General features: G+C 39.9%; 1 protein-coding gene across 1 annotated transcript in view; it reads right to left on the reverse strand.

Annotated features, from left to right (window-relative positions):
- Nucleotides 1–209: 209 nt before the first annotated feature.
- PDGFD (platelet derived growth factor D) overlaps nucleotides 210–19,910 on the reverse strand; it is a 136,311-nt gene continuing 116,610 nt past the window's right edge. The window contains exons 6-7 of the mRNA XM_062514587.1: nucleotides 10,633–10,847; nucleotides 210–344 (exon numbers count right to left, since the gene is read on the reverse strand). Coding sequence (XP_062370571.1) covers nucleotides 210–344; nucleotides 10,633–10,847 — 350 coding nt within the window. The remainder of the gene's footprint in view (nucleotides 345–10,632; nucleotides 10,848–19,910) is intronic.

Here is a 19,910-nt window from a genome sequence, read left to right on the forward strand (position 1 = left end):
TATATCTGTTTAGTTGCCATGACACTAATCAGCACAGCAATGATTTTTGCTAATTGCAAAGGCAGACTAGTAGCAAATTTTAAATGATTAGTGAGTAAAGGTCCTCAGAGCAATCCTGCTTGAAAGTAAATGTCCGGTAAGATGCAATTAGTGTGTCTGATGCAATTAGTGTGTCTGGCTTTTTCTTTTCTTTCTTCATTTTTCCTTTTTTATCGGGGTGGTCTTGAACTGCAGACACAATCACAACGCTCATGGTGATCCAGCTGTATATCTACCAAGGACATGTTGTTCCTGATTCTGCCTCTTCTTCTGGTATGACCAGCCTCAGGGACGAACTTCAGCACCTGGGAGGATCAACAAAATTGCATTGAATTAGAAAATGCTGTTGATCTGAGGATGAGAACGTTGGGGCCCCAAGGGCACCAACAGCCCTTAATGGCCCTGACCAGCATTAATTTGGACACATTTTGGTTTTATTTCCAGTTTTTCCTTTGCACCTTTTGACATCCTGCTGTACTGTTTGTCCTGGAGCTTGGACAGACGGTATTTTTTCCTATGTCTGGTACCTTTTTAGCATGCAGTTTCCTAACCATGTCCAGAGTTGCTCCTTTGCATGTGAACTATCAAGCGTGTTTTCTTTGGCTCATCTTTGCAGTCCCATAGCTATTTGAGTTGTCCTGTCCCTCCTCTTCCTTGTACAATATTTCTCCTCTTTAAGAACAAGGAACATCTTTTAACACAATTTGAAATTTCTGAAGCACGTATCATTAGAATTGGTCCAAAATTTAAATACTTGTGAAGGGCAGGAGATAAAGGAGCTCACACAGAATATGCGTCAGATACCACTGAGTTTCTGTGGAATATGAGCTTTGTTGGCTTACCTTAAAAATCTCTGCCTCAGCCTAAATGATTTCTGAAGAATTTATTGTGAAAAATGGCAAGCAAACAGGAAAACAAAATTGCTTCTGAGGGAAGTAAGCGTCATAATAGACATTTGTGAAAAAAATTCTATCTAGGCAAGATGATCTTGAGACCCCTAGGAAAGGGGTGGTAGCTTATAGAAAAGAGCTAGCTTGGCCAAGTGACTGCTAGATCAGCTGGATTTCTCTTGCTTGTTCAAAGATGGAGAGATGTCTTTTAAGTGCATGATCTACCAAAGACAGCGGACGACTGGGAAGTAGGACCTAAATGTCTGTAACACCTCAACTACTGAAGCACCCACATTTCTGCCCCAGCAGATTGTACTGATTTGTAACTTTAATAACTTTTATAACTGATTTATAACTAATTTATAGCAGATCACTCTGTTACTCAACAATCTTTTTTTTCTTTTTCAAAGTAGTTTCTGTAGTTTCTTTCTTCATTAATTTGCCCTATTAGAAATGCAGAAACATGTAATTTTACTTTTTTATTATTATTTTTTTAAGCAACAACAATATCGTATCTTTGAATTGATTTTAAACATTGGCTGCATCCAGACATGCAATTAATCCTGATGGACACTAGGAAAATTTGCTGTATCACACTGTCATCCCAAGCACAAAGGAACTGAACCCCATCAAGCTGCTGTAATTATTACAGAGCTAAAAACAGACCACATCTTCAAAGATGCTTTTTTTAAGAAAACATGATTTTAAAGTCAAGTACAGCTGCTGACATTGAGCCCATGATAAATTCCTTACTTAAACAAGTCTACCAGCAAAATATGACAAATGCAGATGACTGGCAGTTTGCAAGATCATGGGTAGGTAGATCTGATGTTTCCAGCTGAGAGCAAATCAAAGTATGCAATGGGATGAGAGCAAGATGTGGACTGTATTTAAGTTAACAGAACATCTGACAGCTTTCCCTGTGTTTTTTATCAAGAAGCATGAGCACAGTACTTCCTCAGACATGACAGGAAAATGGTGATTGAACACAGCTGAAATTATCAAATCATAGAATACTTTAGGTGGGAAAATACCTCTGAGATCAATCGTAATCCCAGCATTGCCAAGTCAACCACTAATTCCTGTTCCCTAATGCCACATCTCACATGCTTTTTGAATACTTCCACAAACAGCATCTCTTCCACTTCCCTGGGCAGCCTGTTTCAATGTCTGACCACCCCTGCAGTTAAGAAATTTTCCCTTATATCCACTCTAAACTTCCCCTTTTGCAACTTGAGGCTATGCCATCTTGTTCTACCTCTTTTATCTGGGAGAAGAAGCCCACCCCACCTGGCTACACCCTCCTTTCAGGCAGACTCATAGAGAGTGATAAGGTCCCCCCATGAGCCTCTTTTTTTCCAGTCTAAACACCCTCAAGCTCCCTCAGATGTATGACTTGTGCTCCAGACCCTTCTACAGCTCCGTTGCCCTTCTCTGGATTGGAGCTGTGGCCTCAGCAGTGCCCAGCACAGGGGGACGGTCACTGCCCTGCTCCTGCTGCCCACACCACTGCTGATCCAGGACAGGATGACAATGGCCTTCTTGGACACCTGGGCACACACTGGATCATGTCCAGCTGCTGTTGACCAGCACCCCCAGGTCCTTCTCTGTCAGGCAGTTTTCCAGACAATGCCCCCAGTCTGCAGCACTGCCTGGGGCTGTTGTGACCCAAGTGCAGGACTTGGCACTTGGCCTTGTTGAACCTCACACAACTGGTCTCAGATTCAGCCGGTCCAGATCCCTCTCCAGAGCTATTTTGATAGGTGATCACAGAACTGATATTCAGAGCTATCTGTCTCAATCCCACCTGATAGTTTTATTTTCATCTAACCACAAGGGAATTGAAAAGATTTTGGAAGTAAGTCCATTTCTGGTAACCAAAGTAGATGGAAGACAACCCTTTATTCTGCAAACAGCTGCTGCTTATTTATCACATGGTCACATCCTTAAAGCTGAGGAACTACTGAATTAATGAGAACAGTTCAAATAAATTCTGTCTGGGACACTTTATCACTATTTTTTTCATGGGATCAGTAGCTGTAAGAAAATATGGATATGACAGGTCTAGAATGCTCAAAAGATTTTTGATTTTTTTCGTGGGGGTGAAAATGAACAACCTTGTAGTTTTCAAATTAAAGGATCAGTGTCTGTCACTTCTCATCAAACTGCAGTGCCTCAGCTACTCAGATCACTGCCTCACAAAGAGCATGTAACTACAGTCATGTCCCTCTCATCAAGCACTTAGTAAATGGTGGTCATAAAACTATAAAAACAATTAAAATAAAATCAAGACAAATTCTTCTGCTTCTGAGCTGGATTTGGTGGCTATAGGTCATATGAAAAAAGTGCAGGGCACTTTCTGTGCAGAGAGCCCCATAGGAGCACACCAATATGCTGGATGACATTTTACTTTGTAGATGTGCCTGAGCATCTGAGAAGTTTCAAGGTAAGATGACTGTAGCCACCACGTAACTTTCCTTGGGGGCAGCGATGTAGGAAATATAAAGAAAATGCTTATATGTGTTTCCCTGTCAGCAATCTTGCTCCTTGAGCCTGTATTGAATCTGGATGCCAGCTTCTGAAAGCCTCCTTAAATGAGATCAAAGCCATGACAAAAACCAGGATCTGGAAGCTGAAGCAAGAAAAACTTCAAGTGGAATTAGGGCACACTTGTTTAAGTCAGGCCCACTCACTGCTTGGACAGCCCTCCAAGGAACTGGGGTGTTTCCAGCCTGTTTGAGGACTGCCTTTCCAGGAGGTGTGCTGTACCAGTCTGGGTTGTGCTCTGGGGGCAGCAGGTGCTCTCCTGTCGCCTGTGGAGCACAGGAAGTCAGGGCTGATGGCCCCTATCATCTCAACAGGTCTGTAAGAACACTGATTAACACTTCAAGATCAGGAGCTGAGGACAGCAGAGTTGCAATGACTGCCAAGAAGAGGACACAGCTGGAGGCAACCTGCTCACCCTGATCCATATGTGGCATGTCTCCAGTAGAAGCCACAATAAAGCAGCAACACAAGAGCATGATTCACCTGGAACACCCACTTCTGGTGGGACTAGCTCTGAGGACTAGGAAAGGAACCCAAAGCTTGGACTCACAAGTGTTAAGTGGGTAGAGCCAGATGAGGTGAACCAACCCTTCAGCATCTGCTGACAGTCCTAGACAGGTATCACTGACCCTTGAAGTCAGGCAACATTTAGATGTGACAGTCCATGATGGCCAATTTCTTTTTTATTAAAAGGCGAAGAGGGAAAGTTCCCCACAGGCATTTTTGACTTATCATTTACATATTAGTAACAACAGTAACATAACTTTTTTAAAATTCTTAATCAGTATTTTAAGACCTAACAGAAAAATGAAGCCTCACTCAAAAATCAGCTTTTTTTTCCTTTCTGTTTATCTTAAGAAGCCTACAGAAAATCAATAATACGACTGTGGCTTACCCAATATCTAATTAGCTTCTAATTCTTGTGACAGAGGATGGTGAGCTACTCTGGATGCTATTTTAGATAGTGAAATTTGTACTTTGCAGAACTTATTTTAGAATTTTGCTAGGCAGCATTATCTAATCTCCTTCTGGACATCTAAAAATAACAGCATTCTAGCATGCAAACCAAATTATATTTGTCTGAGATTCATGAAAGAGGAAGCATCAAAAGTACAAAACATTCAACACAGATCCAAGTTCTGAGAGACATAAAAAATCTTACTCCACAATTTTGGAAAGTTACCTAATCCAAAGGTCACTGACGGTTTAGCTGAGTATAAGAAGCCAAGCATTGTGGGAAGGTGGTTCATAATTTAGCATAAGGACCTTTACTCTAGTAGGAACATAGCCTAAACCAATGACATAGGCTCAAAGATGTATTCTTTCTTACCAGAAATAATTACAGGGTATCAGGGACAAGAAAAATGAGTTGGCTTGCTGATCAGTGGTGGCAGGCAAACTAAGGGATTATTAAATATTGATGTGATTATTAAATATAGATGGGATTAATGTTTCTTTTTATTTTTTTTATTTGTATGCATAAGAAACACCTGGTTTTAATGCAACAAACATGGGAAGAAAGAATTGGCTTAAAACTCAAGTACCTGAGGCACTCACTAAACCTACGATGCTTCTGACATATGTGACATCAAGACCCTCACTTTTGCTGATCTTGTCAGGAATTATGTGTGCATCATGATACAGCTGTTGTTTTATCACTGACTAGATACAGGTGTTCCTCCTTCACAAACTGCCTCTCTGTCCTGACATGTATCACAGGATGTCTCACTTGCTTCACTTCCAGATGTCAACCCAAGAACTTTATTTTTCATCTAGTTAAAAAATGAACCTTTTTCATCTCAGCGCACTTCTGTGTTCTCTCTGCTCATCCCGTGACCTAGCAGTCACTTCTGACTCATTTTGTTTCCTTGTACTTGCATTCCAAATAAATCCCATTGCTGCTTCTTGTATAATATTCCATGAATTAACTCTTTTGTCAGGCTAATTCTGTGCCTTTATTACCATAACAACCTTTTATCTCCTTTACACATGTACTATCAACTCCAGGACATACAGCAATCAGACAATATTCCTTACACACTACTTTGATGATTATAGCTCTTTTTAATCCCTTAGCAAATTCCCTTTGTTGTGTCAGCAGCATTCAGATAATTTTTGACCAGTTATGTTATGTTTCCCTGTGTAAATACACTGTGAGAATTACTGTCTTCTCTCTCAAGTGCCTCCTTAAGGTTTGCTTCTTATTTCTCAAAAAAATAAAATAAAAAACCAAAAAAGCCCCAGCAGCACCAAATTGTATTAGGTACATTTCTTAACTCCATTGCAGTAACTTTGTCTTACTGAAGTTTCACTTTTTAATTCTCTATTGTTCTTTTCTCCCGTATAATATTTCCTCTGTCTTGTTTTCCCTTTGCAAAGTTGAAGCTGTTTTCATGCCCCAGCAAGTTGTGCCAAAATACAGTATTGTATGCTCTGGAGTACCTATTGCCTCTCTCAAGGCAGCCAAAGGTTATGAAATTGCCACCCTAATGCTAATCAAAACCTTCTCTCTGAGAATTAACTGAATGCATGTCCTGTGAAAGCTCCAGTCAAGACTTGAATGGAGGCATAATGCTTTGAAAAGGGGTGTGGGTGGGGGAAGAAGCACTTTATAGACAGTGGACAACACATCAGTCTTTACAGGAGAGACAAATAAGTAGGTAAAAGTTGCAATCAGCTATCACCGTTTTTCTTTTTTCCTTACATACCCCTTAGCTGTGCAGCTCAGCACTGTGCAGAGGTTTATACATTCTGACAAATTTTGGTTGCTACCTTAAAAGCACTTACTCCCCACGGAAACTTATTTCACATCTCATCAGTTACAGCAATGACATGGGGAAACTGATTTCTTGTTTCTCTGAGGCTGGCTGGATAGCACTGCCACAGATACAGCTGAACTGAGTCCTGGCCTGAGTTCCCCCACACCTTCTCTGTGCTGAGTAATCTCTAGGTTTAAAGCCTGTGCCTCTTTAAAGAGCAGCTCCAGGTATTTTTAAGGAAATGAACTGCAGTGGGAAACACGCTTTTGCATCAGGTCCACTTTAGAAAGTTAGACAGCAGTAGGGCTTAGCTTTGATTAAGGTGTGCTGCATCCATTTCCTTTGCTTTATCTTTCCCTTGCACAGAGCATTGCAACGTAACTCAGTATCATTTATGGCAGACTATGCCTGAGAGACGTTTTCAGACACTGCCAGGACTTGGCCTGTTTGGTTTGAAGGGTTTGTGACATGATGTGGTAAGTCATGAGTATTTGTCCAGAGTATTTGCTCCGCTCCTAAGCAAACTCAGAAGCCATGGAAAACCACAGAGCATCACAAGACTCCTGCAAGTAAAAAAAATAAATAACCCACCAATAAAATTATCTGCTTACCCAAGTTATGACCCCATTCATTTCTAAAAATTGCTGAGTATTTTGGTAAAGTCATGGCAAACTTCCAGGCTATAAAGAAGACCAAAGATCTCATGATTAACATGTCCCAGGGCAATAAAGAAAAGCTCCCCTTACTGTGGCCATCTCATGTTCTCATTTTCCCTGCTGTTACATCACTTCTTCCAGTCGGACACGATAGAAAAGAGCTGTACATTCCATTCAGGGAACTGGAGCAGCACTCTCAGCTTGGGAAAATTAAAGGCTCCATGTGATAGCTATTAGTCCTGAGAGGCTAGGCAAGGAGAAAGTGCTCAGTGATTACAGTGGGAAGCTTTGAACAGGAACTGAGAGGGAACTAAAATGCATTAAGAGCAAGAGAAGAAGATAACCTTGAAATCTCTCTGGAATAGAAGCCTTTCTTTCAAGAAACACCCTGGCCTTTAAGGTTCCCATAGCTGCCAACATGCAGCTACTCCAGCACTCTCCACAAAGCCAAAAAGGAGCCTATGGCTTCTAGAAAATATGCCTGCTGTCTTTCTCACACCAAATACTGGGCAGCTCAGAAATGCTAGGGGACTTTTAAGTGATCTCCAAAGACATTTTTACTTTAGAGGACAAGCATATCCATTTGTAGGACACAAAGCTCTTGCAGGTTCAGGAGCTCAGTAGATGAAGCTCCAGGATACAACTTAGTCTGGCAAGAGAAAGAGTCTGGGGTCTGCAGGACTCCATTTCAGGTACTTGAAACACCTTCCTTCCTCCACGACCTAGTATTTCCTTCTGGTGTCTTCTGTAAATCAAATTAAAAGAGACTTCTGTTTGAATCTGGCCTATGTCCTCCTGGAGCAGAAGGCTGAGCTTTTTAACCAAATTAATGGTGCTGGGGATTTCATAAAGTGTAAGGCTCCATCCTTCGTTATGCAACTAAAGGCTCTTTGGATAAGGTTAGTGGGTTTCAAATTGGTTTTTAAGGGAGTAAACTGGCTCTATGGTTCTAAAACTGGCATGTGGATAAGCCTCTCTTCAGTGCCTTTTCTACCTGGTATTTATGTAAAATTAAAGTGTCAAAGGAGAATAAGAATAAAACTGATTAACTGTGTGTGGCTAATAATAATAATAAAGTGGAAAACATTTTGGACTAAAATTAATGGACACATCTTTAGTATGTCATACATGAATTTATCTGCATGACTTCCACTCATGTTAATGGGAGACACTTGGCTAAATATCTGCTCAGTGAGCTGTTAATTCATCCCTAAGGGATAAAATTTAAATTTGAACTTACAAAGACCATTTAATATTAAAGATGAAACACTGTCTTGAATTCATATGGTTTTCAGAGTAGAAATGAGTAGGAAAATAAACTAGCAGTGATATATTTGTGTCAATGTTGAATTTCCTGCATTTAGTGATTAATTTGGGGCAGTCATAAATCATGAAATCCTGATGCTGAGAAATACCTAGCTAGTGTGATATTCTGGTGTTCCACCACTAACTGTTTCCAAACACCTGAAAAAAGTAAGTGCTTGATAACATAATTATAATCAGCATTTTTCTTTCTAGTTGCTGTCAACAGTTGGCTTAATTTTTGATACAGGCATAACCCAGGATTCCTTAGCTTATATTTGACTTCTAGTTCTTTCAGAAATCTTCTGAATTATACACAACTCATATTTAAGTGTTGAAATTCCATACAGCTTTACTGTGAGAAAAACTCAACTCCTTTTCATAATTTTAAATTAGTTCTCTTCCAGTGTCTCTCTTATTACTTTCTTAAGGAAAAGATTATTTAGGAAGATCTGATTTTCCTTTAGCTACTATTCATTATTTCCTATCTTTCACTCTGTCCTCTCTTTAGAATTTTTTCTAAGTGAAATGATCCAAAACTCTTGAGTGACTTTTTCTTATAAATGTTTTTGATCTGTATTTTCCCCTACATCTGTCATGATGTATGCTTGCTGCTTCTATTTTTTTTTCTAGTCTGCCTTTGTCCTTTTAAGCATCAATGGTCAAAACCTAGTCTAAGTCCCCCACCAATTTATCCATACCACAATATTTGCAGTGTTATTACCCCTTCATCTCCATTCCTGCAGAAGACTGTCACTTTTTCTTATCACTGCACTAAACAACAGTTTTCCTGAAGCTCTTCACAGTGATTCACTGCTTGACCTTTAGCCCAATTTCCACCCCTCATTTATTCCTCCTCCCCTCACACACCCACTGTTATATGAATAAAAAGTTGAGACCACTCATCCTAGTGCTTGCTGCTTTTCTAACCTGCATTTAAAAGGCATTACAAAGACCTTCTGAAATTCCTCACAGCCTTCTCTGCTGCTCAAGTATGTTATCTCCTGTGCCACCTGTCACTTTTGCCACCTCTCTGTTCACCTCCCTCCAGACTGAACACACATGAAATAATAATCTTTGTGCTGGGGGCACCCTCAGATAGCCCTTTCCCATTTAGGAAATTGCTTGTCTCTTCCACCTCGTTGATCTGTATCTCTTAACCAGCTTCTAATCCACATCTGATCTTGTCTGGTTGACTGTTTGCTCTCTGCAGGAGGTGCCAGTCCTTTTAGCATTCTTGTACAATGCTGTGGTTCTGCATAAATATTTATTCATATATAAGGCATTCCGAGTTAATTTTATCAGCTCATTGTCATCTAGGTGCTTTAGACCTATTTATTTTTTTCCAATTAACTTTTCTACCACTGAGATAAGGCTTTCTGCTCTGTAATTATTAGGGTCATCCCCTGCATCTTGTTTAAAATTAGAGAAAATATTAACTGCTCTCCAGTCCTAACATGTGGTGTATGCTGTATGGAGTATGCTGTGTTCTGCAGTTACATGTGAGAAAATATCTCTTACCTTTGAAAAGAGTAACCACACTGCTCACAACGTGGGCAAGTTCTGACCTTCAACAACCCTCTGCTTCTGCAGCCCCAGGGCCTCTCAAGATAATGCCTTAATGTTATGAGCCTACATCGCATCCAGGTTTAAAGTCCGTAAAATTAATTTTCACTTGGGCCTTAAGCCAAGTGTTAAATCAGGCTCTTACAAGAGATACCTGTCAGAAGTAAGTCAGCATGGCATGCAGCTTACCCTACCTTCCAACAACTGAAAGGCAACTACCAAGTAACTCTCCTAGATAGGCTCACTTTAGGGAACATTGCTCATAACTTCGTCTGAAAATACTGCGTTAGAGGCAAAAATACAATGTGTTTTTCCTCTCTAGATGTGTTCTGAAGGGATTAAAATAATGGGCATTGTTCCTATGCAAAAATTTTGCCTTCCTAAAAAATTGCTGAGTGGGGTAGAAAAAGCTAAGGCAGAATGATTCAGCTGCCTCCTATAAGTAATAAATTTGGAAGGGAGGAGAGTTTACAAGTGAATTAATTTTAATTTCCAAATGTGAGCATAAGTTTAAAGCAAAAGGAAATTAAGTAAAATATCTCAAGAAACCTATGTCTCTATGTTACTAAAAAGAGTATTTCCAGTGGTATATACATTTACTTTGTACTAGTTCTTGACTGGGAAAAATCAGTCTAACATAAGGCTCATTCCTGAAACAAAATTCACTAGGATGCTGTGGTGGCATCTACACAGAGGCGGCAAAAGCTCTCTCCAACTTCTTCTAAGTTAATTTACACATAAATACTGCCCAACACCTCTTTCTCACATGTACACTGTCTACTAACAAACAGCACACACAGCTCTGAGAAAAGACTTCAGAATCCACGGAAGCAACGAATACCAAAAAGAAGTAACAAAGAAAGAATGAAATACCTCGTGGTATTTTTTCACTGTTTTCCCTGACACGCAGGTGCAGGATTTCCAGTTTGGAGTCCCACAGCCACAGTTTCCGCCACAGCGCTGGACAAGGAGGCAGCGGGGGAAGAAAACTACATTTGTCAGCTTCAGCTCCTCCCTTAAATTGACAGAGTAGTTCCTTGGAGTGCAGCTGTAACGCTTCACATCATCATTCAACCTGTCCAGGTCAACTGCAATGCAAAAGAAGTTTCATTAGTGAGGTTAGAGTGGGACATTCCTCTGGTTTATGCTGCTGCCCAGGCAGTCAATATCACAGAGTGATGGAGTGCTGGTTGAAAAATATGTGAACTAGAGGAGTGACTTCTGAACAGATAAACATAAACCTACCAATTTTACATCATTACAGGTGGCCATCCAAGCTGTCATCCTTCTCCCACTGACTGCCACAGCAGAGATCACACTGACTATAAAGGTGAAGGGGAAGTTTGCAGTAGTGTACTGGCCTGAAAGCTGAAGACTGGAAATTTTATTTGTTTTGTCACTCATTGCTGGATCCTTGGGCAAGAGATTCCACCTCTGTTACTCTTTTGCCTCCTCTGTTTATACCTGGCTTACTTAGATGCTATGATCAATGTTTTTATTGTGGGTAAAAAAAGGCACTTCCTCTGGTCAGTAGAGAAACATTTCTGGGGAGTGATTCATCCCTTACTTGGCAAGAGGATTTAGGACAGCCTGCATGACTTTTTCTTCAAGTTGCCTGTCATTACTGTTTAGGAATAGAATTTAGATAATTCATTTTTAAATGGAGAAACCAATCTAAGCAGTATTATTTCATCTGGTAAATGTTACTATAATAGGCATACAAAGAAATACAATCAAAATTAATAGGCCCATTGAATGCCAGTAGTTGGCTGATGTTTAAATGCCTAGTATCTGAAATCTGTCATGTAAACAAGTGGTAAAGCCAGCCATAAAAATAACTAATAGACTATCAAATGTGAGTTTAAATGCTGTATCTAGCTTTAGCTTGTAAGGCTAAAACAAAACATGAACCCGCTTTTATAAATATATTTTCCACAATTGTGACACACACAAAAGTAACAAATCTAATGAGTTCTATTTCTATAGAAATAGGTTCATTTTTCCTTCCTTTTCTCTATTCTTTCCTTAGAATTCCGTCCACGAACTAAGTGTTCAAAGCTCAGTAATTCATTCAGGAGTGGGGGACATGTGAAGTCGTGTTGAGTTTGATTGAAAACAGTATTTGCTAACAGAAGCCTCAACAGGAAAATAGGGATGGCTCAAATGAGAACTGAGGTAACAGTCTGGTGTTTGTGAATGTATCAGATTTTCAGGGCATGTTTAACAGGTCAACATAACCTGTGGTTCTGAGAACACTTATGCTTGTACTTTAATACAAATATGTGAAAACTTACAACAAAGACACTTTATACTTTCTGTGACTCAGGCCTTGTCAACATCACTAAGTTAACGGGGGATCAAAGCTCTTGATTTGTAAATATCATGCACTTTTATATTCTGACCTGGAGATATTCACAAGGCTGATATGCAAGAGGCAAGGATACATAAATGTCAGAAGTGCTATTATAGAAAATCGTACCGGATACGCTTTCCTGACAAGGTATTATCTCAGTCAATGGGAATTTAGCAGATAAATTGCTATTTTACAGCAATTATGATACATTCCCCCATGAAATCTCAGTGGTTCACTCCAGAGAGCTAGCACCTCTCCACAAGAGGTATAGATCATCCTCCTTCTATAAGCACAAAATCAATGGGACTGGTGGCGTACTCATGCACCGAGAGAAAAATACACTGTGAGTGTCCCTAGCGAGGACTAGCAAGTCCAGGGTATATTGATTTCTTTGTTTTAACAGATGGCATTTTCTTCTCTACTGTCATTCTTCAAAGGCACCTCTTCTCACTGCAGGCTGTCAGGCTAATTCTTTCCACAGGGAAGTGTTTCCCACTCCTCTAAACAGTCTCATCAGGACTTATGCCATAAGCTTTGCTAACTGGTAAAGCAAAGCACTACCTGGCTAGTATTCATTTCAGCCAACTGAAGTGAAAGAAAAATCTACTAAAGGAAGAAGAGTGCTGAAAATTTTCTGCCTTCATCACTAATGAGATTGCTTGAGGGGAAAGCCTGAATCATCCTCACTGACACTGCAGCAATCCAGGGAAGCATCTGTGAGATACTTGGTTAAGCAGAAAGGTCTTATTTTAGTGATGTTGAAAACATGAAATAAGAAACCCCAAGCAGAAGAAAAGCTTAAATAAACAATTTAAGAGATATACAAGTCATCCTCCATTAAAATTCATTTGGAGGTAAACACCTACACCTTTTTACTCTGCTCTATAGAACTGCAGTGCTTGGTGGGAATAAGGTGAGCATGCAGTGTACTCTGTGAAAAATGTATCCCGTACTCTGGTAGCACCACACTGACACACAAGAACAGTTCCAATTGACTAATTAAATTCTAAGCTCTAGATCATGGTTTATTGCCCCCTAACAAAAGAACACTTTTCTTCTGAGCAACTCTCTCTCTGCTGAAAGCTTCAATATGGTATTTTTCCTGTCTTTGGATTGTTTCATTGTCTGGAGCTAGTCCATTTCCTCTTCCATATAACAATGAGATTTTACAGTACAGTCAGTTTCATGCATCACTTCACTGCTGTGACTAAAATGTAACCAAGCCTTGGTGTGATTGGTGTGAAATCCAGCTGCTTTACTTATCAAGAACTGAAACCACTGGAGTCCTTAATTTAAAACTAGAACTAAAAGGTTCTTTAGACTGGATGCAAATATTTCTCAAGTATTATTACAGAATATCTGCATCAGAGACAGCTTAAAAGTAAGGCAAACATAAAAGAGATGTACTAGAGCACTAAACTGGATACTTGGGGCCCAATTTTTGCCCCTTCCTTCCTTTAAACCCTCTGCTCAAAACCATCCTCATTTCACATAGCTCTATGGCATGTGTTTACCTTGAAGCATTCATCAAAATATTCTGTGATTCTGTGATCTTAATCAGAGGTAGGCACTGAAATCAGAGACTGCAGCTAATGCCATGTTTAATTCTGAAAAAGGAAGCCCTTAAAGATTGAGGAGAAAACCTCTACTGCTGGTCAGGGATTAATTTCAAGAAGACAGGTGGTCTGTTAGGGTTGCTCTTAACACTCTGTTCCAAACTCACACATGGTCTTTAACATCATCATATCTGAACATTCTACACTTTTTTTCATGCATCAGTCAAAGAGCAGAGCTAAGGTGTGAGAGATGGTAGCCACCTTGCCATGGTGGCACCTATACCACCTATACCACATGTCAAAGCCATCTACAAGCAAGGCAAGAAAGATTCGGACAGCTTCAGACTGGTCAGCCCACGATAAAATTAAGGGAAAAATCCTTCTTGGAAGCAATGCCCAGGCACATGACAGACAAGACTGGGAACATCCAGAATAGATTTAACAAGACCAACCTCAGAGCTGGCTATGATGAGACAGCTGTCTTGCTGGGTGAGGTGAAAGCAGCAGAGGCATCTGCTGATTTTTGAAAGTGATCCACAGCACCCTTGCAGGTATTTCTGAGATATAATGGAATAGGTGGACTACAAATTCAGTAGATAACTGGAATATCTGAGAGACCTCAGGAAAATGGTCAGCAATTCCTAGTAAAACTGGTAGCTGGCTAATATTTGTGTTCCTCATGGGGTGAGGCTGGGGTCAATACTGCTAAAGATCTGCAAGTAAACAAGAGGCACTGTAAATGCCATCAAAGACATTCAGAGCAGTTCTGTATCTGACTGAAGCTATGGTGTGACTTAACCTGAGTTGGAAAATCCACATATAAGCTGACCAGGGACATTTTACAAGGGCAAGTAGTGATAGGACAAGGGGATATTGCTTCATACTGAAGAAATGTAGGCTTACATGATATATTATGAAGAAATTCTTTACTGTGAGGCTGGTGAGACACTGGGAAAGGTTGCTCAGAGAGGTTGTGGGTGCCCCATCCCTGTAAGTGTTCTAGGTTGGATGGGTTTTGAGCAACCTGGTCTGGTGCAAGGAGTCTCTGTCCTCAGCAAGGGCACTGGAACTAGATGATATCTAAGGTCCCTTCCAATCCAAACCACTCTGTGGTTCTATGATCTCAACAATGTAACAATGAACATTTGCATTACCAACATAATGAGATCCTCACAATGATATGGCAATAACAAATGAAATATAATTGCCCAGTTGCATCTTCTGCTGGTTAAATAATCTGTGTGCTCTGACATTGATTAAACAATTCTTCTCCATACCAAATTTGGATCAAACATTGTGGTTTTTAGACTTCAACACATATGGCTGATGGTTTTAACTGTTCCATTGCACATACTTAATAATATCAAAATAAGCCATTTTTAAAATATACCTGGAAACTTGGGAGCTATCTAAATCCTTCTCATGGGAGCTAAGAAGATCTTGCAATTTGTGTTTACTGCAGAACCTCACCACCAAGACAAACCTTCTCAATACAGCAACTATTATTTTAGAGGAATGAAAGATCAAGATTTCAGCAGGATTATAGCTGTTTTCATGGAACAAAGGGCAAAATATATAGACCTATTATGGACTGGCAAACCAATTATCAGCTGTGGTACAGGTCAAGTACCAAAAGCAGGCCAAACTATTCGACACAGCTTCATTGAAATCAATGAAAAAGAGCAGCTTATTCCAGTGATAAATAACATGCTATAAGTTTCACTAGCATTTTAAAAAAGGGCTTAATAAGAAAACCTTTCACTGCAGTGACCAACAATTACATCGCATAACACGCAAGGGGAAAATCTCATTTGTCACAGAGGGAGAAGGTAGGAATGTAGATCTCAGACTGTGAAATGAATGAACGTGTGCTGTTTGCCTGCAACAGGCAACTTGTTTCCTAACTGAAGAAAGGTGGGAGAGATATTCTGTTTTTTAAGCACAGGCAATACTTTAAATTATCAGCTATTTAAGAAGGTATTCCATTTACTTAAATACTCGAATTTGCCATGAATTAGGAAGCATTCAGCATTTGTGATGCTGCACTCCCTGTCTGATGCACTGAAACTTGCTGGCAGCCATCCCAGAGTCTTTCAAAGAAGAGTACATGGACGTATGCAGTAATTTATTGGCCACTGCTTGCAAGCCTCTGAGTAATATCATTAAAATTTTACCTTCTTGCTAGGCCATTTGAAGTAATGACAATTAGAAACTATTGTTAAGAACATGGTGAAACTTGCCTGATCTTGGGAACTGATTTGGCAATGAACAGCAGAACCATTCTGTGTAGACCCATGGTCTGACCTCACTACTCCCCTTCCAGAGAGCAGTATGGTTATGCCAGCAAGTGTTTATTTATTTAACTTGTAAAGCTGTCACTGCAGACAGATGCTATTGCAAGAATGTCCCACCTGATTAATTTCCTCTGATAGCCAAAGGCTTCTTGTGTACAATTTCCAAAAAAAGAAAATGAGCTTAGAGGCAGGGGTAGTCTTGTTAATTATCAGAATGTATCTATCTACATGTGTTCCTGCTTCCAATGTTTATTTATGAGAAAACAAAACAGAACACTCCATTCCTTTCTGAAGACAACCTCTTTCTATGGGTACCCATGACATTCGGATTTACTTCTATGATGAGAAACAGTGAACTTGTTCTTGTTTCCTTTCTTTCTTCATTTGTACCCACTTCACAGGTGGAGGTCTTTTTTTAATTAAAAATTGTTACTCAATGGGAGGTAAAATATCAGAGACAACAGCAAAAAATAAATGTAAACAAATACGTGGGAAAAGCTAAATGATGTTTAATTGATGGTTGGAACTCTTTACAACAGTATCACTTAGAAGCTCTTCTAATACTATTAACCAGATAAACTCGTGCTTTCAGAAATTTAAACTAGGATGAAGATGCTTCCTTGAAATATGTCTGAACTCTCCTTATGACTCTCTAGAGAATAGAAACCTGTTTGGGAAGAAGTTCAACATAATTGTGAAGCATGGCTGTTTACTTCTTTACCTGTGGTCTTTCCATGAATGCTATTAAATAACCCCATCGCCAGTGATATCTTTCTGGAGCTGATTAATATTTGTAATAACCAAATTACTGTGACACTGAGGTCAGCAATATATTACAGCAATGTAAAAGCAATTATTTTAAAGCATATACTTTGGTGAGACCTGCTTTTTTTCTAAGAGCCTGGGATGAACGTAAAGCTGAGTATTTGTACTTTCAGAGTTTCTAAAATGCAGCAATTGGTAACAAAACCTTCATGAGTATAGTTACAACTGCAAAGGTTATTTGACATTTCTATCATATTTTCATGTAGGTGTACACCATAATTTGTAGCTTATACAAGGCCTCTCATTTCAGAATTGGGAAAATCTGTGTCTTACCCTTTCTTTTCTGTCCTGTTCTGCCAGTCTGTATTGCACTGTGATTTTACAGTCAGCTTTCACTGGAGTGGCTAACAGCAAACCTTGCTGAACATATATAGAATTAATTTTCAAACTGCATGTGGTTATTAGTGAGACACATTTCATACTAGTATCTCACTTCAGTAGTGAGAAATGCAATAGAAATTTCAATAGCAATGCAATTTTCGTTCCAACAGAAAGAAAAGCACTTAACTCAATAAAATTGCATCAGTATTGTAGAGGTGTGAGATCAGATTTTGTAGACTGAATGGAGTTATCATAAATATAGATTCAATCCACACACTCTTCAACATTCAGGCACTTGCAAGAGATATGTAGGAAGGGACTGATCTGTATATGAATATATTAATGTGTACAAATACAAAAACTTATAGAATGCTTAGGCCTGGAAAAGACCTTCAAAGATCAAAAATACAACCATAAATCAAACACTGCCATAATCATCTCTAAACCATATCCCCACATGCCACATCCACACACTTTTTGAATATTTCCTGGGATGGCAACTCCACCACTTCCCTGGGCAGTCCACTGCAATGCCTGATGATGCTTTCTGTGAAATTATTTTCCCTAATATCCAATCTAAACCTCCCCTCTTGCTACTTGAGGCCATTTCATCTTGTCCTGTCACTCATTACCTGGGAGAAGAGACCAATCCCCCCCGGCTCCCCCCTCCTTTCAGGCAGCTGTAGAGTGATGAGGTCCCCCCTGAGCCTCCTTTTCTCCAGGCTGAACACCCCCAGCTCCCTCAGCTGCTCCTCACAGGACTTGTGCTCCAGACCCTTCCCCAGCTCCGTTGCCCTTCTCTGGACACGCTCCAGCCCCTCAATGTCTTCCTTGCAGTGAGGGGCCCAGAACTGAGCACAGGATTGGAGCTGTGGCCTCAGCAGTGCCCAGCACAGGGGGACGGTCACTGCCCTGCTCCTGCTGCCCACACCACTGCTGATCCAGGACAGGATGACAACGGCCTTCTTGGACACCTGGGCACACCCTGGATCATGTTCAGCTGCTGTTGACCAGCACCTCCAGGTCCTTTTCTGCCAGGCAGTTTTCCAGACAATGCCCCCAGTCTGCAGCACTGCCTGGGGTTGCTGTGACCCAGGTGCAGGACCCAGCACTTGGCCTTGATGAACCTCATACAGTTTGCTTTTGTCCATCACTGCAGCAATGATGGGAAGAAGCAAAGATGGGGCCGGAGTCTACTCTGAAAGAACAAAAGGTTCTGGACTTGAATTTTAACATCGGACAACCTGTTTAAATGTTGAGAACTACTTATGATTTGTTTGTTTTTTTTCTGAGAGTTGTTCTAGAGAGATTGAGCAGCTGCCATTCTTGGAGATATTAAAAACCTGACTTGACATGGTCATGAGCAACCTTCTGTTGATGACCCTGCCTTGAGGACAGCCATTTAATTCTTGAGGTTCCCACTTCATCTATTCCCTGATTCTGTGAATTTCAGCTATGATAAAATACTGTCTTCATATTTGCATGACCTTGGTATTTGCAGATTATTAATTGGCAAATAAAGAAAACATATCATTTAAATATAATTTATGACCTATCCCTGTTAAAAGAATTAGTATTCAGCAACACTGCCTCTTTTAGCTCAATGTTGTGCCAGAGTTTGGTATAGGCAGAAGATTGGATAGGGGTGAAATTATTAGTGATTAATTTATACCATTTATATGGCATGGTCTCAAAATGCTGTGAGACAGGCAGAGATTACATCAAATTGCTCTTACCTGCCTCAGGGCTGTTCTAACTTAGGATAAAAAAATAAAACCCAAGCCAAAACAGATACGTATCTGAAATAAATTATGATATAATCTGCTCCTCTCTTTGCTGCAAGGTTACCCCAGTGCCTATAAACATTCCTCAGAGATCCACAGCGTCTGTGTTTAAAAGCCACCAAGCATTTCTAATTTAAGGATTTGTTAAAGCTATTCCTTACTCCTCATCCTTAATCCTCCAACAACAAGTCTTTAATCTTGTCAAAAGTTTATGACTAAATAAAAATTCTTAACTGAAATTTTTAAAATATTTCATTGAGGTGAGGTACTTTAGCCCAGAGAGCTGCTAACAGTCAGGGAAACTGGCCGTTAGTTTGAAAACAAATGGAAAACAGTCATAAAACTTTTTTCTCTTTCCTGTAACCAAACCACCACCAAAAAAATCCTACTGAAAGAAATCAAGTATTAAAACTGTTAACTGGAAAAATGTTTAGTTTCTTGCTACTGAGCAAGCTGAATTACATTTATAATAAATAGAGAAAATGTTATGCATCTGAATTTTCTGAGCACTACCAGATCTACCCGTAATCTGCATAATTAGCATCAACAAAGCATCAAATACTATTTTATATTTATGGGGTTATTTAAAGATATGGGATACTGGGCCAAATATGATTTAAGAATGAAAATATATCTGGAGAACAGAAGCAGTACAGGATCCAGGATTCTAATCAGCTTCTATTAAGAACAGAACAGACTCTTCATTTGTTTTTTATACATATCTACTGGTGCCAGATACAGCCTGGATGAATAAGGGATACACAGATCATGTTCCACACACTCCCACAGAGATCAAAAGACTCTTGAAAGTCATGCAGTGACACTTAGGTGAAGATTTTCCCCAACAGTGGCTGTGGTGGTTGCCTGAAATTCTTGACATGCCAAAAGGGAGCAAAGTAAAGGAGTTCTCTTTTTGCTGAATGGGTGCTCAGGGCTTTATCACAGATTCCTTTGAAGTGCTGAGCCCAGAAACAACGAAAGTCAGCATGTCTTTCTGTACATATTGGCTTTCTGTATA

This window comes from Cinclus cinclus, chromosome 2 (genome assembly GCF_963662255.1).
Source record: "Cinclus cinclus chromosome 2, bCinCin1.1, whole genome shotgun sequence".
Lineage (NCBI taxonomy): Eukaryota > Metazoa > Chordata > Aves > Passeriformes > Cinclidae > Cinclus > Cinclus cinclus.